Here is a 23,613-nt window from a genome sequence, read left to right as displayed (position 1 = left end):
CATTTGTATATAGTCATCTAAGATCCTGATTTGACCTTGCCTCCCAGTTTTGCCCTGACCCTCCTTTTTCTCTGCCATTGTAGCCCACGCTCCCTCCCATTTCCGACCAATCTCCAAAGCCCTGTAGTCACTCTCGATCCGCTCAGTTTCACACCTCGCAGTATCATTTGTGCCCACATGGAGGAGTAGCATGGAGCAGTAGTCAGAGGGCTGGATAATCCTCAACAATGCCTCCGTAACATCTCGGATACGGGCCCCCGGCAGACAGCATACCTCCCGAGATGAAGTGTCAGAGCGACAGATGGGCGCCTCCGTCCCCCTCAGAAGAGAGTCTCCGACCACCATTACCCTACGTTTCCTATTCTCAGTGGTGGCAGCAGACCTCCCAGCCTTGAGGGTACGGGGCTTCTCTTCCTCTGGTGTAGGGGGTGATTGATTATCTCCTGTATAAAGAAGAGCATAACGGTTTCCTAGTACCACGGCGGGAGGGTTCGGAGCAGGGGTGGAGCAGTGCCTCCTGCCAGAAGTAACCAGCTGCCACTGGGATGTTTTTGGTGGGGAGGGGGGTTAGTGTGAGAATATTACTGTATTTTTAAAGGTTTGGGGTTTTTTTAAATTTGATGTTTGTTCCTTGTCAAGTTCTGTGAAGATCTATGGACTGGACGTGAATTTTTTAAGTGACTAGAGACTTTTTTTATTAGTTTTTGTCCGAAATGTCCTGTAATGTTATTTTTATCACTACATTTTGTGTACTATATCTATCTAATCTATCTATCTATCTATAGATATATAAAAATAAATATATAATACGTGTCTCTTCACATTCTATCCCCTGCTATTTTGACTCTTCGTCTGTAACTGGTTGGCCATCCCTGGTCTAGGTGTATTTGGTCCTGCCTCGGCACAGGAGGCTGGACTTGATTGCTTCTACAGGTCCTTTCCAGCCCTACATTTTTATGATGCAGTGCTTCTCTGGCACAGCTTTAGAACCAAGCTCCAGGATACTTTAAGTTCCCCACAAGGCATTAGTTAGCACCACCAGAAATGAATACACCTTCTAGGGATGACAGCATTTCATCATGCCTCTACCAAACTATCCTCTTCAACAATATAAAAGATCTACAACTGTTAGTGCTAGGAAGGCGTATTTTCGTAAGCGGAAGTGTGCAGGAGCTCTGCAGAACTGAGAGGTCTGGGTTAAGGTTGTGTTGCATGCTCTTTGGTTTATGGTCTTTGTGGTAATGGTAGGAATCATTGAACGCCTGTGGGTGGAGTAGACGATATGTGCAGTTGAATGTTGTAACATTTCTTGGGTGTCAGTATGTTGTGAGCATAGCCACTGTTTCTCAGCAAGTGTTTTGTACATTAGTCAGTTATTTGTTGAGCATGGACCGTGCTGGCAGTTGTGAATTATATCTTTATAAATGAAAAGGGAAGAGACAGCACGCATCCCAAAGACTGCACACACTACATAGAGCTGGCTCTTAAAATTTGTGCCTGTTCTCAGAGTATTTTGCAGTCTAAATGATGATTTATGGAATTGATTCAAAGCCAATCTTTCCATAGATTTCAGTGAGCTTTGAATCAGGCCCGAGGGTTAAATTGAAATGATTCTGCATAATCTTTACATTTACAAAATGACAAGATAGTTAATTATATTATAAAACCATTATGTTACTTAATGTGGCCAGTTTAGTACCGTGAACATTTAATATGAAGCATATGTAGTATTCCTGTTCCTTACTTCTGTTTGAATCTGAGCTCTTTGGAGCAGAACCCTCCTTTTATGTTGGGAAAGTGCCTCTTGCTACAGGAAATAAATAATAAATAGATGTGCTGTAATCTCATAAGTGTTTACTACAAAACAGGGCATTCGCCTGTAAACTTTCATGGGCTAAGTACAAAACACAGTGGTGTGCTTACCTTACAAGCTGATGTTCAGTCCTGCAAGGTGCTGCTAGCTTCACCTCTCATTGAAGTCAGCAAGAAATGAGAGTGCCCCTTGCCTGGGGTAATCATCACCTCTTTTTGGTTTGGTTTGTCATTTAGATTATGGTCCTCTGAGGACCTTTTAAAAGTGTGTAATAGTGCTTCCAATTTAAGGGATTACATTGACCAGGTTTGATGAAGGAAGCGCACTTTAAGAAGGGTTTTTGTTCAAGAGCAGTACAGGGACACCTGATTTAATTACTGTTCCGACAACTGAGATCACTTGAAGAACACCTGGAAGCTTTATTACATGCAAAAAATAAAGTTTGCAATTCACAAGACAATGTTGCTGTGGGTTGTTAAAGAATAAGAGCAATGAAGCTGGTCTGAAGGGCAAGGCTTTTCTGGAGAAAAATATTCTCCTACTCATCACAAAGAATCATGGGGCAAAATTCTTGTTTGTCCAACGGAAAGTGTGTGAGAATGTCCAATAATTTTTTCAAGACTCTTCATTATCTCAGGTTTCTTATAGCGTGTGTGAGAGAGAAAATGTGTGCACTGTTTTGTGCTCTCTCCTTTAGCTACCTATATAAATGGATTTACAAAGTAATTTAGTCACTGGATGTTGCACCGAATCTGACATTTCTAATGTAAAGTCATGAAAAGCAGCTAGATGTATATATTTAAAATTACTGTTTGACAAAAACTGTAGTGTTACCCTTCTATCTCCTCAGGAGAATGGTCATAAACTAACTTTACAGCAGAAAAACCTGACTCACCCTCCTCTTTAAAAAGATTAAAGACAGGCCATGCACAACACATAAATGACTATTTGTCCTCCTTCGCTCAGATTCTGAGATTGGGACAAATTCTTCCTATGAGGTATATTCTCATAATAGGCATTTTCACTGGGTTAAATTTGTTTTGGGAAAAGAAGACTGAGTGGAAACCTGAAAGCACTCCAGATATGTTCAAAGGATGTCATAAAGAGCACAGTGATCAATTATCCTCAATATCCACTGAAGGTTGGAGAAGAAGTAATCTGTTTAATCTGCAGAAAGAAAGATTGAGGTTAGATATTAGGGAAAACTTTTAACTACACAGATACTGGAGTACTGGAATAGGTTACCTAGGGAAGTAGTGGAATATCCATCAATGGAATTTAAAAAAAGAGATTAGACAAACCTCTGTCAGAGATGTCTAGATATACTTAGTCTTATCTCAGTGTGGGCTGGCCTCACAAAGTCGCTTCCAGACCTACATTTTTAGTATATTACTGCAAATAATTACACACAATTGTACCCATATGTAATTCATTAACTCTTTGTCTGTATTTCTTTGTCATCACTCTCATTTGCAAAGACATCCATCACTTAAAATAACTTCCAACAAAATTAGCTGACCAGTTGTATAGAAAACAGAATGGAAAGATATGTTTGTGATTCTGTAACTTGAACTCCTAGTTTTGATGAATCCACGAACTCTGATAATTTATAAAATGTACATTTTTTATAATATTGTGCAGTTACCTCCTACCATATATGATTTGTCAAAAATAACTTGGAACAACACTGCTTTTGACCATTTTGAGTGGGGCAGAGACAAGGAGATATTTTTTTTTCTTCCTGACAGCCTTTTCAGTTTTTTTTTAAATACTCCGCACTTGAAAATCCAATGTATGCTTAGCCTGTAATCTTCAAAATAAATGTACAATCTCAAATTTGAAAGTAGAATGAAAACATTTAGCTCCCTTCATGTCATTGCTTCATTCTTTAGTAGCTCACCGCCTTTAGTTATTAGATTACATTCACTTGTTACAGGAATTGTTGTGGCCAGTTGCAGTTCTCTTTTTGTCTTTTTCTACAATATAGATAAATCAAGCCACGGAGAAATTTTGAGTCAGTTTCAGTTTTAAAATATACTGTAGATACCCTGGGATTATCCAGATGAGCTTGACCTTTTGAAAGAGGGACATTCCTGCTACTGCTCCAGGGTCCAGTGGATGCTAAGAAGTAAAATTTCAATCACATGATAGGAAACTAAAAGATTAATTACATGTCAAAAAGCTGTAGAACACTGGGTATGATTAACTCTTTCCCAATTCTGCTTTATCACTTTAATTTAACTTAATACCTAAAAATTTACAATTTCAGAGCAACATTCCAGATTTAATACACAAAAAACAAGCTAACTTACTTTTTACCATTTCACGAAGCTCTGCTCAGTATAAAGCATTCCTTTTTGTGCATGCTATTCCCAAAGAACTGTGACTGTTTTAATAGTTGATTTGAATGACAACTGAGAAGATGAGGCTCTAATTCTATCCATTTATTTGTATAGTTTGTACATTTACTTAATTCCAAGCCATGAACTTCTATAAAATACATGTTAAAATTGAAATTCATTTCTAATACTATGCTGTTATAACAAGTGTGTGTGTGTGTGTATTTATATATATACATGCACATTGATTAATTTTATATAATTAATCTAAGACCTTGTTATAAGTGTGTATGTGTGTATAGACAGACACATATATTCTCTCTCTCTCTATATATATATATATATATATCTTAGAAGACTAACACCTTCTGAATACTGAGCTCTTTTCTTACCCCTATCACTGGGCCAGCTCCATCGAATGGTGGAAATATAAGTATGGAAGAGATGCTGGTGGTTTTACTACCAGGCCATCTTTTGGAAATGACACCAGCAACTTGTCTATACTTATGCTCCCACCTTTGCTGCCCCCTGTTGAATTTTTCCAGTGCAACAATGGATAATTTTAAGCTAATAGCTCTGAGTAGACAAGGACAAACTGAAAAGGTTATAGCTAAGCTGAGGTGGAGCAAGCCCCTGCATTGTGGCTGTTGCTATTGCTTTCTGAATATGACTTTCCTGTAGAGGAGGATGGAACTGAGCCACTGGCTTTAAATAGTCTTAGGAGTCGTCTCTTATACCCTCTAAAGGCAAAGAAGTAAATTATTGGATCAATGCAACAGTTCATGTTCATAAAAGCCACTGTGATTTGAAGAGACATCTTGAAGGCTTTCTGTGCTGAGCATGATGGCTGGTACAGGATCTTTCTGATCATGAACTGAACGATGTTTACATGGTATGGACTAAAGCAGATCACAACTGCAAGCAGCACAACCAGTATGATTGTGAACGCCTTTTTGTGGTGCCCGTTCTTATCAGTCAGAGGGTTTTCTTTGGCTGTTCTGCACAGCTTCAGGTTGATCTGCACATAACAAACTAATATAATCCCCACTGGTAGGAAGAATCCCATCATGCAAGCGCCCAGAAGGATAAATGGTAGCTTAGGGATTTCTTCAAAGTTGAAATATTCCATGCAGGTCATCTTATCTCCTATCTTCTTGACCATGGGCCTGAAGAGCAATGAGATTGTCTGCAAGAACACCAGAAGCCAGATCAGCACACAGATATACTTCACTCTGCTCACTTTCCGAAATCTGCCAAGCCGTCGAGTGTGGACCACAGCGATGTAGCGGTCGACACTCACGCATGTCATAAAGTAGATGCCCACATAGGTGTTCATGTAAAAGATGAATGCCGTAATCCTGCAGCACCAGTCTCCAAAAGGCCAGTTGAATTCTAAGATGTAATAAGCAATTCGTCCAGGCAGAGCAAATGTGAAAAGGGCGTCTGACACAGCCAGGTTGATTAAGTAGAGATCAGTTGAATTGATTTTCTTCCTTCGGTGGAAGGTGATACACAGGGCAAGGATGTTTCCACAAGAGCCAAAGATCAGCAGGACAGTGTAAAAGATTGAAAAAATTATTTTGGCTGCAAAGTGGTGGTTGTACACGTCGCAGCTGCTTTCATTGCTGTAGGTGAACACAGTGAGCTGAGATGCAGCAGTAGTAACACTGGCAGCCATTCTGGGAGCTTCTCCTGAGCAGAAGAAAAGACGTGACATTAGCAACTCACTAATAATGGGCATTATCTGCTTTTGACAGATAACAAAACTACTTAGGCTTTGTACTTTAGTAGACTTTCATACTAAAAGAAGTGAGAGTCCTCATCTGAACAGCAAATTTCCACATGCTAGTAGGTTCTGGGCCATGATGGGCAGGCTTAGTCATTTGGAAAACTCGGTTCCTAGTGATCTTAGTATCACATTATGAACAGAGACTCTGACTTTTTTCTTCAAAGCTCTTTATCTTAGAAACTAATAGCCGGGGGTGTTGTGTCAGAAAAACATGTTTGGTGGATGAGACATGGTATCATTCGCTGCTTAATAGAGAAGGAGAAATGGATAGAAAAAACCCCATGATGGCGGGGTGGGAACTTAGACGGGGGTGTCAATAAAATATAATTCTCTTTTGTTTAGACAACCTATACGAGAAAGGGAGTAAGAAGAAGAATATCCATTTGAAGAATCATAGCTTCATATCTATTTGTGTTTTTTTAACTTTTTACAATTAAAAACTGTATTACCAATAGATTCTATCAATACTATTCCTGAGATGACTGTATATGGCCAATTCCTGCGTTCTCCACTCAGTTTGAATGTGATCTTTGCTTACTCAAGCAACCCCTGACTCCATGGATGTGATAGGTGCAGTTGGAAGATAACATTAAGTTTAAAGACAATAACAACAAGAAGTCCTGTGGCACCTTATAGACTAACAGATTTATTGGAGCATAAGCTTTCATGGGCAAAGACCCACTTTGTCAGATGCATGTGCCCATGAAAGCTTATGCTCCAATAAATCTGTTAGTCTATAAGGTGCCACAGGACTTCTCGTTGTTCTTACAGATTCAGACTAACACAGCTACCCCTCTGATACTTGTCACAAGACAATAATGTTGTTCTGTCTTTAGTACGTCCCTGATTTCCCATTTGCTGCTCTAATACACCAGGGTTCCAGGTCACCTTGGGAGTCAGTAGCTCCTACCTGTACTTTCAGGTGCCAAATAAAACTAGTTGGTATAATTTTGCCAATGCATAAGGGCTAAGAGACAAATCCAAATATTGGCTAGAGCCAGTCTCTTTTGTTTTCATTACAAAAGTAAGGCTGCTTACTGTCACATTCTATGAAATGAAGGTTGCACTCCCTCTTTTTGCTGTGGTTTCCTTTCACAGTAGATGCTGCTGAAATAGGATGGGTCCCTTCACCTGCCTTTTAACCAATTCACTGAGAGAGTTTCCTTTTTTCTGCTTATTGTGAGGGTGTGTGTGATGGGAAGTCATGCCTCTACACTGCTGTTATTCTTTATGTATTGCTGCTATAGCATAATCACATAATTTCCATACTGCAGGGATATTTTTGGTAGTTTTTTGGTTCTTAAAAACTGATTGGATCCCAAACCCATTCGAAAGATCTACCAGTCATTTAATAAAATATCATCTGCATGTGCTTTTTTACATTGGGTCCTCAGTAGATAAAGATGGGACTAAACAAAAAACCTACAGCTAAGGCTACTCCTGCACTCCCGGAATTTTGGATTAGTGGAGTTTAGAATCTGCACACAGATTTTTCACATCTCTTTTATCTTAGTAACATACTAGCTCAAAACTCTGCATCCACGCACCCCGAGCTCTGAAGATTGTAAATCCAGATCCCAGTTTGCAACATTGTTTTGTTTACTGTTTTTACAAACCAACAGAAGGCACATGATCAAGTGGCTAGGGCACAGGATGGGGAAGTCTTGCTGCCCGTGTTCTTTTCTTGGCTCTACCAATAACCTGTTCCTAGACTATGCGGAAGTGGGTCACTTTACCGCCCTACACATCTGTATTTCCTCCCAGCATTGATTTGGCTTGTCTATTGTGACCACAGTTGTTATTGGGTCCTACACTGATTCTCATTACATGTTTGTGCAGTGCCCTAGCACAAGGGAGCCCTGATCTTAGCTGGATCTCTAAGCACTACTGTAATACAAATTAAATAAAATCTTCTTGAGCACCTCCATGGTGTGGGGAAAGAGCTGTTTCTTAGGGTCCTTCTTTTACTTTCTCTCTGTTTCCTTATTCTCCTTTTAAACAGGGAACTCTCAGGTGCCACTATTTTGTTCATATTTATACTTCACTTTATTCTCTCTTCTGCCTCTTTACATTTTTGTATGTTGTCTCCTCAGTACTTAGCCAGCATGTAACATAAAACTAATGCTCACATCATTCCTTTGAGGTAGATATTATTTCCAGTTTCCACATAGGGATACTAAGGTGCACAAACTTGTCCAAAGCCAAACAAGAGGTCAGTGTCAGAAAAATTCATCATTACACTTGAATTTTGCCCTTCTCCTCTCGCGGGCTATAGACTAGCACGTGTCTATAGAAAGTGTCTTGTCACTGAGGGTCTGTGCAGTGAAACATAACCTCAGTGTGGTAGATGATGCACAGAGCCGGACCATTTCCTGACTTTGGTGGGGTTAAATTAGAATCTTTTATCAGCACACACTTGCGGTTTGGTTTTCTGTCTTTTCACTTGCTAATGGCGCCTCGGGGGACGGCTGTGGGGAGCACCTCTACAGCCATGATGCTTGCTGCTGCTGCTGCTGCCGCCACTGTCATTCAGGCATTACACATTACGTCTTCTCCCCCGCCCCTTACTCCTCACCTAACTCCACACGTAGAAACCTCAATTCGGCTAATAGTGAATAGGCACATAACAGTGGCAAGGCACAGTAAAGAAGCCACACAGCTCTGTCAAAACAACTGAGGCGCGCCTCCAGAGCAAAGCTGGTGAATCGTGCTGAAGGCCATAATACTTGATAGTTGTGAAATGTGGATGTACGTTTAGACCCATCCTCAGATGGAGCCTTGTACAGGCCTCTAAAGCCTACCAAAAATTCCCTGAAACATTTTGAGAACACAGCAGATCAGAGCTGACACTTTCCTGGTTACATGGGATGAGCAGTGTTATGCAGTACTTTGCTTGAATTATGGAATAACACTCAAACTTTCTTCATATGGACTGAGAGAAAAATCACTCAGAAAAGACAGAGTGCGTGCGCACACACATGCACACGCACATATACACCTCCAAGCAAAGATCAAACTGGGAGAAATGCTTTAGCGTGTTCAAATTCAGCAGATTAAGCTTTCTAGTGGTATACCATACATAATTATATAGGTGAATTTACCTCCTAGGGTGGTTACAGTACAGCCTAGTAGAAAACTTGTTTAAAGACTGTCATTCTGAGAAAGTTGACACTATATTGTCTTATTAAAACTGGGCCTCTGTCTGTTCCCAAAATAGCCAAAACACAGTTGTTAGAGATGCTTTTCTCATAACGGTTATATAAAAACCATTTAGTCATTTTCCCCCTTACATTGAAAAAGCCAGATACATTACCTGTAAGAAAAGACAAGGCTTACCAGGGGCTGATGCCCAAGATGTGGTAGCGACGGCTGTTTGAGAAGTTCTTGTCTCAGCTCTTTCTCTTGTGTTGTATTAGTGGTAAATTTATTATATGGAATATTCGTCTAATATTCCCTGAAAAAGTCCCCTTCAAATGCTTCAGTAAAAACCCCCTCTGTGCCTTGCAGCCAGCAGAAACAGAGAGGGAAGACCAAAAATGAAGGGAGCTCTGCCTTTCCTAATCTAGTCATCATCGTCTGGGTGGTGACTGAAAGAGCCGAACGATCCCTGTATCACTTGTCAGCGTGAGATACTTGTTTCCTCCAGCAGAAAGTAGGTTCTTTTTTGCACTCTCCTTCAGCTTAATGCTGCACAGATAGCTGGGTTTTATGAGACAATGTGATGCTCTTTCATCTGGCTTCTCTTTGTAGCACAATAACATTTAGGCAGTTCTTTGTTTGTGAGAAAGGAATGAAAAAAACCAGCAAATTCCCCAACCTGAATATTTTGAAGATTTCACCATCCCCCCCTTTTTTCTTTTATTACAAGAAATAGATTTCATTCTTGCTCACTAGCAAAGGAAGTGATTTATATTAGAACCAAAAACCGCAAGTAGGAGGTTGTTAAAGATTTCAAATACACCAAAGTTGAGAAAAACTAAACTACTATGTATTTTCTATAGCTCTGTGCTTGGGTTTTGCTGGCACGTGTGATGTGTAAGACAATGGTTGGAGACATGTGCTCTACTTGGAAGATCAGTGAAGTGAATAACTTGTGCCTTTTAGCTGACTTTTTGGAGGGTTGTGTTTTTAAATCACACCCTTAAATGCGATTGCCCCTTAAATTCCCTGATTCCCCTGACACTGCTGTGAGATACCATTAAGGCTGGGAGTTCAAAATTCTAGTGCTAGACCAAATCTAAACCCATGTGAAAAGAGAATTGGAATCGTTAGTTCAGGTTTAATTTGAAAAAATGAAAGAAGCAAGGTAGTGTGTGTGAAAGCGAGCGTGTGTGCACTCACACGTGCATATCCTTCAGATGAAACTGGGCGTGAGGTTCCTTCAAGGGATTCAAGTATGTTTGTGATGTTCCTATTTGTTCACAGCACAAGACCACTATAGAGTGTTCTTTGTACTAATAAAAGTGTGGAGTCTGGATTAACTTACTACACAGTGGGACATGCATTTAGTTGCAAATAGTGTAACGTTCTTGATGTGAAATAATACCCTGAAATTCAGATCGTCTCCTCCATCGCACTGCCCCACCCTGTCTTTCTTCAGAAACCCTTCTCACAAGCAACCAGGAGGTCATGAACAGTAAGTAATGTAGACAAGGGAAGGCATTGCCTTTCTAAAACTGCTTACAGTGCCTAGCCACCCAGGAGGGCTGGGCCCATGGTGCAGCAGCCCAGCTCCCAAGATACCAGGGAGGGTGGGGGCCACAACATGGTAGCCTGGCTCCCTGGCTTCCAGAGAGAACTGGGACCACAGTGCAGCAGCCTTGGCCCTCTGGGAGATCAGGAAGGATCAGACTTGAGGGATGGGGTTGGACGGGGTTTGGCGGGGCTGGGCTGGGAGGTTGCTGAAGGGGCTTGGTCTTGGGTGAAGAGGCATGGTTTCGGCAGAAGGGGCAGGGCTTTGGCTTGCCTTCCCCAGCATGGCCTTCACCCGCCGCTTATGCAGGAGATGCAAATACTCCTGCAAGTGGGAGTGATAGAGGAGGTTCCTCTGGAGCTAAGAGGCAGGGGATTCTACTTCCGCTATTTCCTAATCCCGAAGGTCAATGGGTAGGCTCAGATCCATCCTGGACCTGTGAAACCTCAACAGATTCATGAAGAAGCTGAAGTTCTCCATGGACTCCTTGACCTCCATCATCCCTTCCCTGGACTGAGGGGACTGGTATGCTGCCCTCAACTTGAAGGTCACTTACTTTCACTCAGCCTTCCAAGGTCATTGAAAATTCCTCTAATTCATTGTGAATCAAGTACACTGACAGTTTACCCTGCTCCCATTCAGACTGTGGGTGACGCAGCTTTCTTTAGGAGGCAAAAGGTTCAGGTTTACCCTTATCTCAATCACCAGCTAATCAAGTTGGACCAAAACCTTGGTGGAGGCAAAAGTAAGTTAGTACTGTCAACCTTCAAGAAATTAGGCCTGTTGATAATTTGCAAATTTTGCGCAATCAATTTAGGATTGAATAAGGATCTCAACTGGCTAATGCATTACAAAGGCAATTTCCCCTCGTTGGATATTCACATCTCCACACCAAATACTGTGAATGACCCACTTCCACCCTCACTTGATTACCTTCATAACACAAGCAACTTTTTCCTTATGTATCCTCCTGCTTCTGTAACTTCCACTCCAATTCATCTGATGAAGTGGGTTTTACCCATAAAAGCTTATTCCTTAATAAATCTGTTAGCCTCTAACGTGCCACCAGACTCCTTGTTGTCTTCTAATAAATGTTCTTGAAAAAGGGGTGAACAGTGAGGTGGCAAAATTTGTAGATGATACAAAATTACTCAAAATAGTTAAGTTCAAAGCTGACTGCAAAGAGTTACAAAGGGATCTCACAAAATTGGGTAACAGGATAACACAAGGGCTGATGGAGTTCAGTGTTGGTAAATGCAAAGTAATGCACATGGATAAATATAATCCCAACTACACATACAAAAATGATGGGGTCTAAAATAGCTGTTACGGCTCAAGAAAGAGATCTTGGAATCATTGTGGATAGTTTCCTGAAACAACATCTCAACATGCAGTGGCAGTACAAAAAAAGAAGGAATAGATAAGACACAAAATACCATATTGCTACCATATAATGTCATGGTATACCCACATCTTAAATACTGCATGCAGATCTGGTCACTCCATCCAAAAAAAAGATATATTGATTGGAAAAAGTACTGAAAGGGCAACAAAAATGATTAAGGTTAAGGAACAGCTTCCATATGGTAAGAGATTAAGAAGACGGACTTTTCAGCTTGGAAAATAAATGACTAAAATTGTGTAGTAGTGGAGTATGTTAAATGTCTAGAAAATCATGAACGGTGCGGAAAAGTAGAATAAGGAAATGTTATTTATTTCTTCTCTAATATAACAAAATAATTTCACCCAATGAAATTTATAGGCAGCAGATTTAAAACAAATTATTTCTTCACAGTCAACTTGTGGAACTCTTTTTGCCAGGAGATGGTGGAATGGCCAAAATTATAAGAGGGTTCCAATAAGAACAAAATAATTTCAAGGGGGCTAAGTCCATCAATGGTCACTAACCAGGATGAGTAGGGATGGTATCCCTCCCATCTGTTTACCCGAAGCTCAGAATCTGTTGGTCTCTTTTTGCCTTTTGAAGCACCTGGCATTGGCCACTTTTGGAATACAAGATACTGGGCTAGATGGACCATTGATTTGACTCATTATGGGCATTCTGACCTTATACAGAGCCCAAGTGTATCTGCCTTCTGCTGTAACCCACTAGACCCCATTACCTTCACAGAGCTGAGATAGACCCCAGAAGTTCTGACAGTCTCTCTCTCTCTCTGCAGCATAGTAATATATATAAAATTTGTAAGGCTAACCAGTGTCCCGTAAGTGATTTGTGCATTTCCCCTCTGATTAAGTGCCAATTTGTCTTGCAAATTCAATCTGTAGTCATTTCCTCAAAGGCCAGGACAGGCTGTATCACCAAGTCTGACATGTAATCCCACCTTGGGTTCACAACTTGATATTATCCAAACTCAAGGGTCACCCTTTCAAACCCTTGGCCATGTGCTCTCTCCTCTACTTGTCTGGAAGGTTTCCTTTCTGCTGGCCATTTCTTTGGCTAGAAGGGTCTCAGAAGTTAAGGCCCTTACTTCAGAACCTCCTTACATGGTATTCTTCAAGGACAAGGTCCAGCTGTGCTCTTCTCACTCAACCTTCCTCCCAAAGGTGGTTTCACAATTCCATCGTAACCACGACATTTTCATGCTGGTCTTCTATCCAAAACCACATGTCACTAGCCACGAACAGAGACTTCAGCCGCTAGATGTCAGACGGGTGCTTACCTTTTACATAGAAAGGACTAAATTGTTTTGGAAAACTACTCAACACTTTGTGGTGGAGGCAGACAGGATGAAAGGTCTTCCAGTCTCTCATCTAAAATGAGATTATCTGGGCACTTCTTGTATCCACTTGATGACCTCTCAAGGTTCCTTCCAGTTCTAGTATTCTATGAGTCTGTGTTACAGCCTCACAAAAGTCCTTCCCCCGACCCTAACAGCATGTTCCACAAGAGCACAAGCATCTTCAACTGTCTTCCTGGTGCAGGTTCCTATTCAGGGTACCTGTAGAATGGTTATGAGGTCTTCCATCCATACTTCTGCTTTGCATCTGCCACCACTCAGCAGGCCAACGCTGATGCTGGATTTGGCAGAACAGTGCTACAGTCTGCTCATTAATTAACATTGACCCCTTCATCCTACATCTGCTTGAGAGTCACCTACATCTCAGTGGACACGAGCAAGCACTTAAAGAAGAAAAAGCTGTTACAAACCTTCTGTTAATGTTCTTCAAGATGTGCTGCTAATATCAACACCCACTAACTTCCCTCAGAGTTAGCCAGCTAAAAGGAACTGAGGGGGAGGCAGGTCGCCAGGGCCCTATATACCAGTGAGGGTGTGACTCCAGGGGGCACCAGAGCCACTGAGGGTGCGTCTAGACCACATCCCTCTTTCAACAGAGGGATTAAATTAGGCACTTCGAAATTGCAAATGAAGCAGGGATTTGAATTTCCCACGCTTCATTTGAATAATTGCATCATGGCACTCTTTCGAAAAAGCGTTATTTTGAAAGTAAAACCACAGTCAAAAAATGAGGTTTACAGGATTTTTCAAAAAAGGCTTCCATTTTCGAAAGAACTGCGTCTAGACTGTGGTTTTACTTTGAAATAGCACACAGATGAAATTATGCAAATGAAGCATGGGAAATTCAAATCCCGGCTTCATTTGTAATTTCAAAGTGCCTAATTTACATCCCAAAGTCGAAAGAGGGATGTAGTCTAGACATACCTTGAGGGAAAATTTTCTGGCAGCAATGCACACGACACATGCTCACCTATGTTGGAATGGAAATAAGTAACACATTTAGAAAAACAACTGTTTATACAGCTTAGTCCTTTAATTTAAAAAGGAAAACAGTTTTGAGTAAAATCTCAGCTGGTATAAATTCTCAAAGCTCCCTGGAGAATTTGCCCCTTTTGTGTACATGTCTGGCGACTGAACAATGAAAATCTGTTAAAACCCAGTCAAAATATTTTTGAAATATTTAATAAACATAAGTGAATGGCTGAGAGTTTTTGCATGCCAAGTTTCAGCCTTGAGAATATTTTTAGCATATTGCAAACTCCTGAAAGAGGATTACTAATGGAAATGCTGACCAGCTGTCGAGTATTAAGAGATCATAACATCGTTTCCCATTCTTACAGTGAAATATATACCTGTGCAAATAGTCAGCATAAGACTTATGTGCCACCCAAGTTCCATATAAATCTTCACAATAGGGTTTCAATGGGATTTATCAGCTAAGTAAGCCTTGTTACTAGACTACTTTCTTCTGTAATTCTAGTCCAGTTGTGGTTGCCCCTAATTATAATAAAGCTAATTAGTGCTTCTGTTTCCCATCTGTAAACTGGGAATAATAACTCTGACCCCCTGCTTTACAAAATGTTTTGAGAACTACTGATGAAAAGTGCTAGGTATTATTAATGTTATTGCTTTTGGAATTGTGTGTCGTCAACAGATGAAAGTCAACCAGGATGTTCAGAATGCCAGACAGCAGAATATGTTAGAGAGAAGATAACAGAAGCAGCTGAAAGAGGCCGTGTAAATGAAGAGGAAACTTCACATAGTGCTAAGCGGGCATTTCACTGGACTGTTCACACAGAATAAATAACTCTGGTGAGCATAAATTCTTCAGAGACAGGAGATGCCTTTGTGTTCCAATGGAAAATTGCCTGTGATTTGACAATTCTAGTCTGCATAGGAGCTGAGCATTTGCACGCATGAGTGACAACATGGTCTACTGGCTAAAACATTAGACTGAAAGTCAGGAGACTTGGGTTGTATTCCTGTGGGTTCTACCGACCTGCTGTTTGAGCTGGTGTAAATCACTGCACTGCTAGCTCTTTTTTCCTTCCTACACTTACTTTCACTTGTCTATTTAGATTGTTAGCTTTTGAGGCAGGAGCTGTTGCTGTGTTCTTTGGGACAGGATCCAGCACAATAGAATCTGGATCTCTAGGAGCTGCTATAATTTAAAAAATCATAATAATTTGGAGCAGGACTTTTTTCTTGATTAATCACTGTCTTGCTACACGGGATCATAGCTAACTTATCAGTGTACTGAAAATGAAGACAGGATTTGGAAAGATTGCTGCACACTATATAAACAGTTTGAAAGCTGAGGTGTGAACTCTGAGGGCACATCAGGAATGCTTCCATTAGAAACTGCATTATCTTTTAAAGAGCAAAGGAGAAGATTCCTGTTTTTCAGGCAGGTTGAAGGGAGACACTTTAGGAACCTGGGGCACTTTTGCAGGTGAGGAGAACACTATCCACAGTTGCATACCTCTCTAGAAGTTTTCAGAGGAGTAAATCTCCCCCATGGCTATGCTAACGTGAGGAGGGCACTCATGACGGCTAGCAAAATACTGCACTTCTAGTATTCTTGTTAAGTCAACAGAACATTGACATTCAAAAGAGTAAAATGCCTTCTCTTGATGTTTGTCTTATTTCTGTCCTTTGTCTTTAAAATCCTCCCCGCAAAGTAGGAAATTTTAGACAAAAAATTATATGTAGAGAAAATTATGGTTGCATGGTCAATACTTGAATCATTAAATGTCAAATTTAAGATTACAAATGCACCCCTAATTCTGCCCTCTTTGTGCAGATAGAGCATAATACAGTTGTTAATTACATGATCACATAGTTGTTTCTTATTTCTGAAATGCAATGTATCATTTTATGTACCAACTTAGATCCGCATATGTAACATCTTTTACTACCAAGCACTAGTCTGTGTATACAACCATCCATGAGTCATTTATATAAAAACTGAACAGTTAATGGTATTTGACACAAATTAATACAATACAGGTTACCATGATACCACTCAGAGTAATACTGAAAATTTACTGGAATGTATATGCCATCTACTTCATCTTCCTAATTAAGATGTTTTTGTAGTTAAATGCCTCATCATGATGTTGAATCCAAGAAAGAATCTGCTGCTGGTTGATTAACTGCTGACTAAATTCTGAAAAACCCGTATCTTAGTAAGAAGGAAACTTACCATATACAAATTCTGTTGATAAATCTATTATTGTTATTTTTAGAAGCAAAAACAATTGCAAGACTTTTATACAATAAATGATCTATTAGATTATATTTCAGAAGAAATCTGTGATATTATAACTAAAGTTTATATTATACCATACACACACAAGGAAACAGAACTATCGGTGTGCTTGAAGCCATAACTTTGACACTTACTGACTATCAAGTGCTTAATAGTGCAACCTTTAATGTTTTGTTCATATAACAGGTTGAAATTCTGGCCCCAGTAAAATCAATGTGGGTTTTGCTGTTGCTTTAATACAGCCAGGATGTCACCCACCAAGCACAAATTGTGTTTTCCTTATGCAGGCAGTTAACAAATGATGAGATAAAGACAAGGTTTGGTTCCCTAGGTCAATGGGAGACAAGAAGTCTGCAGCTTACAAGAGTTGATGAATATTGTGTGTAAACAAGAGGAGAACTACTACTTGCAATCAGCCATCTACAAGGACAGAACAGCCCTGGGGTGGGTATGCTCACTCAAATTGTTTAGCTCTGCAACTCTGTTCATAGTATTTTCCCAAGCTAATGCCATGTAATCTCTCTTCCTCTTTCATTAACAGTTTCTTTTCGATGCTCAGACTCTGTGCTTGCGAGTGGGGAAACATTTCCTCTCAGAGGCGCCCAGAGGTGTATGAATTTCCTAGGCTACTGGGTGGGGTCTTGAGCTGGTTCTGTGTGAGATGGATAAAAAGGGACCCCTAGATACTGAACCCAGCTCTGGCTGCTGCCAGCACTACCTGGCAGAAGGGTTACACTTGTAAGAATAAGCTGAGTACTGACTGCCTGATAGGTTTCACTCCCTGTAGAATACATAACTTTCATTGTGTGATACCATGCAGTGGTAATTCATTGTAGGAATTTTGTTGACATATGAAATCTTCCTATTATAATTCAGTTATTCTGTGCACAACTATTATGTGAAAATGTTTTAATAAAAGATTTGTTACACAGCTGTGACTAGGAAGACCTGCTGAATTTGTAACAATATTGATGTTAAACAGGATGTTAAACACAAGCTCATAAAGTCAGGCATTTTTAAATCAGCAGACTTGCATCCAAGAATTTTAACATAGCTAACAGAGGAGCTTGCCGGAGCATTAATGTTGATTTTCAGTAAGTCTTGGAATATTGGGGAAGTTCCAGAAGACTGGAAAAAGCTAATGTTGTGCCAATTTTTTATAAGGGTAAATGGAATAATCTGGGCAATTGTGGGCCTGTCAGTGTGACATAAATCCTGAGCAAAATAATGCAACAACTGATACTAGAGACAATTTATAAAGAAGTAGAGTGGGACAATGAAATTAATGCAAATCAACACTGGCATACTGAAAATAGATGCTGTCAAACAAACTTGATATCTTTTATGAGACTACAAATTTGCTTGATAAAGTTAATAGTGTTGATGAAATATATTTAGACTTCTATAAAGTGTTTCAGAATGTGCCACAAAACATTCTGATCACAAAAAATAGAATGATGTAAAATTAACATAGTACACGTTAAATGGACTAAAAACTGGTTAACTGATAGACCTCAAGATATAACTGAGCACCATCAGCAAGAGGGTATATTTCCATTGGGGTCCTGCAGGGATTGTTTCTTGGCACTATGTTCAATATTTTATAATCAATGAACTGAAAGAAAACAAATTCACCACAGACAAATTTGCAGTTGCTACAAAAGTTCATAAATAACCAAGAGGACAGGTCATTGACTCTGAGTGATCTGAATCATTTGAAAAATGGTGCAAGCAAACAATATGAATTTAATAAGGTTAAGTGTAAATATACACAGCTAGGAACACAGAATGTAGGCCATTCTGACTGGAAGGAAGACTCAATCCTGGAAATCTGAAAAAGATTTGTGGGTTGTGGTGGATAATCAGCTGTACATGAGCTCCAAATAATGTGCTGAAAAAAGCTAATGAGATCCTTGGATGCAAACAAGGGAATCTTGAGCAGGAGCAAATAAGTTATTTTGCCTCTATATTGGGCATTGATGCGACCACTGCTGGAATACAGTGCTCAGTTCCGATATTCACAGTGGAAAAAGGAGGTTGATAAATTGCAGAAAGTTCAGAGAAGAGCAATGAGAATGAGTAAAGGAGTAGAAAACCTGCCTAATGGTGATAAACACAAACTGTTCGATTTATTTAGCTTAGCAAACAGAGGATAAGAGGTGACTTGATTATAGTTTACAAATATCTGTGTGGGAGCAAATATGTAATAGTGGGCTCTTCTATCAAGCCAAAATGTAACATGAGCCAATGGTTGGAAGTTGAAGCTAGATAAATTCAGATTGGAAATAAGGGTAAACATTTGACAGTGAATATAAATAACCATTGGAACAACTTGTGGTGGATTCTCCATCACTGACCATTTTTAAATCAATAGTGGATACTTTTCTCATAGGTATGTTATAGGAATTATTTGAGGAAAGTTCTATGTCTTGTGTTCTATGGCCAGAGGTCAGACTAGGTGATTTCAGTGGTGCTGTCTATCCTTGGAATCTATGTTGCTAATGGTACTATTTAGTCTCACAGTCAATGATTACTGAAAATGCCCCTTTGTGCTTGCTGAAAGCCAATATGAACATTATGATGTCAATACTTCTGTTACGGATGTGTGTGTCTCAGATCAGATGAAGATAAGATGGCAAAGATGAAATGGTGGTTTTAGCCTATGTTTATGAACGACTTTCAACAGGTGCAAAAGCAAAGCAAGTTATCCATGTGTCCGATGGTACAGGCTAGGCCTTTGTCAAGGAAGGCACGGAAGGCCCCGAGGCTCATAAGTTTAGGATCACTCCTCTTAGGAAGTAGAATAAAGAACAAGAGGATGAGCAGAAGGAACTGTTGACAAGCACAAAGAACCTGGCATTGCAGTAAAAGAGGAATTGCTTGCAAAAATATCTTTTCTGCTTTATTAAAGAAAAAGAAAGCAAGTGAAAGGAAGTGGCTTCTTTTGAACAAAACATGGTCCCATGAGCTGATCAACAGGTGCTTTGGCATAATAGTGAAAGTAAGCTCCACCTATTTGCAGCAGCCTTGCCAAAGTTTTTTAACATCAGGGACATTTCTCATCACAAATAAACTTGGAGATATATTACAAAAGGGACAGATTCAGGCCTGGTGTGAAAAGGTTCAATAACTCTCTGACTTTTGGAATAGCTGTTTGCATTCCTGAACCTCCTGCTTGTCGTGGTACCATCTCACTGAAAAGTGACACCATTTATTAGGCTAAAGCCCTATGTAGGACACTGTAGGTCAGTTTCCAACCAGTTCAATACCAATGTATTGTTAAAAGAACTTCAGTGGAGAATGGTGGGGTATGACTCAAGGTGATGGCTGCGTGCTAACATATTCTGCAGTGGCCTGACTGTTAATGATCTGAACCTTTTGCCTCCAAGTAGTTCAACCCATGCTCCAGTTACTCTGATCTGATTTATTAGCCCTTCTCTGAACTAGCATAAGACAATTACATTCTGTTACCTAATTTTTTGTTGTTTCATAGTTTATCGAACACTGTGTTAAAATGATAAGCTATAACTTTAATTTATAAGGGCCCATTTGCAGGCCAGGGAGTTCTGAGGAAAGCTGTGTTATCTGTCTCTGTCTGGGGCTTGAATAGGCTAGAAAAAGCCAGCCCAGGGCAAGGTGAACTGAATTGTGCCCATCTGGCTTAGGAAGCAGCCAGCTCTCTCTATCTCCTTGTTGTGGGAGCTGACAGCCTCTGTAGGCTAAGTACTGAGTAAATGACTAATCATGTACTTGATACAATTTGTATCCAGACTGCTGCAGCTCTGCCTTTTAAATGTAGTAAGAGTCACCTGGCTTTTACATTTTAAAGGCAGAGGTTCAGCACGAGACCCGGAGAAGTCCAGGCTCACGCCGGGTCCAGATTGCCACTGTCTCTGCCTCCCCTGCCATGCCTTCCTCCCTTCCCCGCACCATGGAGACAATGCTGGGGGGAACCTGCATTTAAGTTGGCTCCCCCACCACAGCCTCCTGCTTCCTCCCCTTCCTCTGATATAGAGGCAGCAAGGGAGGGTGAAATGCAAGTAGTTGACTACTCTTTTAGGGTACGTCTACACTGCATCCCTAGTTCGAACTAGGGATGCAAATGGAGACAACCGAAGTAGTTAATGAAGCGGGGATTTAAATATCCCGCGCTCCATTAACATGATCTCGCCGGCGCGCTAGTTCGAATCACAGCTGATTCGAACCAGGAAGTGCGCGCCGGGACGCGTTAGTTCGGACTAAAGCCCTTAGTCCGAACTAATGTTACTCCCATTTTTTGAGGAGTAACATTAGTTCGGACTAAGGGCTTTAGTCCGAACTAACGTGTCCCGGCGCGCACTTCCTGGTTCGAATCAGCTGTGATTCGAACTAGCGCGCCGGCGAGATCATGTTAATGGAGCGCGGGATATTTAAATCCCCGCTTCATTAACTACTTCGGTTGTCTCCATTTGCATCCCTAGTTCGAACTAGGGATGCAGTGTAGACGTACCCTTACATCCCTACTGCAAGCCCTTAGGGAAAGTGTGGGGGCCGGCTCTGTGCTCCTACAAGGGGTGGGGCCTTGGGCAGAAAGGCTGGGGCAGCCAGCCCTCAGCCCTGCCCATCCAGTCCTCAGAACCATCAAATACTGCAGTATATTTTGCACAAGAGACAGCTGAAGGTTTGTACAAGATATTTTCCATTTTACCCTCATCTTGCCTTTCTCTTCCTCTCTCGCTTCTTTTCTTCCAGCAAAACACTTTTGTGGTAAACCTAGTGACAGGCCACATTCAGAATTTCAAATCCAAATACTCTAAATTTCACAGAAAAAGGACAAGGGTTTATCACATTTGAAACACTGGATTGTGACAAAACCAAAACTGGAAGGCATGTGTTTTTCAGACATTGCAGAAATATTGGTAGAGCAGTACCTGAGGCCATGTCTGCACTAGGAAGCTGTTCTGAAATGAGCAACTTCAACTTAAGCACTCCTGATTTAACAAATTCAAACTAGTATGTCCCCACTACAAAGGAGCCTCAAAATTAGTCTGAAATAGCATGTCCACATTGAACGGAGCCTACCTCAGACTTAGAACCCTGTAAGCACGCTGGGAAGGGCACCAAGATGGTGGATATTCCCTGTGGTTGCTTGGTCCAGCAAGCTGCAACACGTGCTTACAGGGGCTCCTTTCTACAGCCGCGTCTCACAAGCCACTTCTCCACTGCCTCCCGCCTTGCAGGACAGAAAAGGGATGCAGTGAGCATATGCCTTCTTATGGTCTGGTTGCCCATGTGGATGCCAGAGCACTGACACCATGGAGCCGCAGCTGCTACAAAGCAGTGCCAGGCTCATGGGCCTCCCGCACCTCATGGTGCCGTACTTCCAAACTGCCCGCATGCTGCTCCAGCGGGACCAGGACGAGAGTGAGAAGGATGAACCCCAACCTACCCTGCAGGCCCTGCTCAGCCAGGTCTCGGCGCTTCTGCTGTTGTGCACGCCCCTCAATACTCCCCCTGGAATGCCTCAATACTCCCCATGGAGGGAGATGAGCTCAGACTAGTGGGACCACATCGTCCTGCAGGGATGGGGCAACCAGCAGTGGCTGCAGAACTTCTACATGTGGAAGGCCACCTTCCTGGAGCTCTGTGAGTGGTTCATCCCTGCCCTCAGGTGACAGGACTCCGAACTGAGACCTACCATCCCTGTGCCCTGTGGAAGCTCGCCGCTCAGTCGGGAACCAGTTAGGGGTGGGGAAATGCACAGTGGGGGCAGTGCTCGTGCGGTCAGCCAAGGCCATAAACAAGGTGCTGCTACTGAGGGTCATCACTCTGGGCAACGTGGACACCATCATTGACGGCTTTATCGCCATGGGCTTCCTCAACTGTGGAGGAGGCCGTAGACAGCACACACATCCCCATCCTGGCCCATGACCATTGTGCGTTGGAGTTCATCAACAGAAAGGGGTACTTTCCCGTGGTGCTTCAGGCACCCATGGATCACAAGGGATGCTTCACCAACATCAGCGTTGGATAGTCAGGAAAGGCACACGATGCCTGCATCTTTTGGAACTCCTGCCTCTTCTGAAAGATGCACGCCAGCTCCTTTTTCCCAGACCACATCATCAGAGTCAGGGAGGTGGACATGCCCATTGTGATCCTGGGTGATGCAGCCTACCTCTTCCTCCTCTGGCTCATGAAGCTCTACATGGGCAACCTGGACCCCAGCAGGTGCTTCATGGTGGTGGGATGTGTGTTCAGGCATTTGGGGGGGAGGGGTCAGGAGTCTCCTCACTCATCTGGACCATAGCCAGCACAATATCCCTGGTGGCCTGCTGTGTGCTCCATAGCCTGTGTGAGAACAAGGGGGAGACTTTTCTGCCAGTGTGGGGGGCTGAGGCTGAATGTGTGGCCAGGGAATTTGAGCAGCCCGACACCAGTGCCATAAGGACAGTGCAGCAAGGGGCAGCACACATCAGAGAGGCCTTGAAGGACAGTTTCATGGAAGGACAGTTCTGAGACTCTTCCCCATGCTTTTCCACCTGGGGCCCCTACATTCCCTGTGTGTGTGCCTGCCTTTCATTCCCCACCCCTCTTGTCACCTGCCCCTGCTTGTAAATAGGGAAAGTTAGAGAACTCACCTAAAGTGCCCTCCCTGGGTACCTTGGAAGTTTGGGAGACATCCTGGGAGGAGAGAGGGACCAGCTCCAAGGTTAGGAGCAGCTCCTGGCTTGTGGACATGGTCATCTGGCTGGCCTCCTTTTCCTCCTCTCTCTCCTCCTCATCCTCTACTACCCCACCACCTTCCTGCAGACAGATGCCGGGCAGGGGAGGTGACTGGTTTCTCTCCCAGGATAGCATCCAGCTGTTCAAAGTAGCAGCAGAGTGTCTGCTCTACTCCCTGACCTTGTGGTAGGCCTAGCGCAGCTCTTTTATTTTGAGCTGACCCTGCTCAAGGGTCCTGCTGTGCCTT

At 41.9% G+C, this 23,613-nt stretch overlaps 1 protein-coding gene across 2 annotated transcripts; it reads right to left on the bottom strand.

Annotated features, from left to right (window-relative positions):
• Window positions 1-1,212: 1,212 nt before the first annotated feature.
• On the bottom strand, window positions 1,213-9,725 carry LOC102444655 (G protein-coupled receptor 183-like). Of its 2 annotated transcripts, none has more exons than XM_075918758.2 (2): window positions 9,255-9,725; window positions 1,213-5,844 (listed from the first exon to the last, which is right to left on the bottom strand). In XM_075918758.2, exon 2 carries the CDS (start codon window positions 5,828-5,830, stop codon window positions 4,763-4,765), a length of 1,068 nt encoding a protein of 355 aa, XP_075774873.1. In that variant the 5' UTR covers window positions 5,831-5,844; window positions 9,255-9,725; the 3' UTR covers window positions 1,213-4,762. The 2 variants fall into 2 exon arrangements, with proteins under 2 accessions (XP_075774873.1, XP_025036686.2); XM_025180901.3 differs by having other exon boundaries at window positions 9,278-9,725.
• Between the last annotated feature and the right edge of the window lie 13,888 nt (window positions 9,726-23,613).

Source organism: Pelodiscus sinensis, chromosome 1 (assembly GCF_052426305.1).
Source record: "Pelodiscus sinensis isolate ZL-2025 chromosome 1, ASM5242630v1, whole genome shotgun sequence".
Classification (NCBI taxonomy): Eukaryota; Metazoa; Chordata; order Testudines; family Trionychidae; genus Pelodiscus; species Pelodiscus sinensis.
This window is presented reverse-complemented; position numbering and strand designations above follow the sequence as displayed.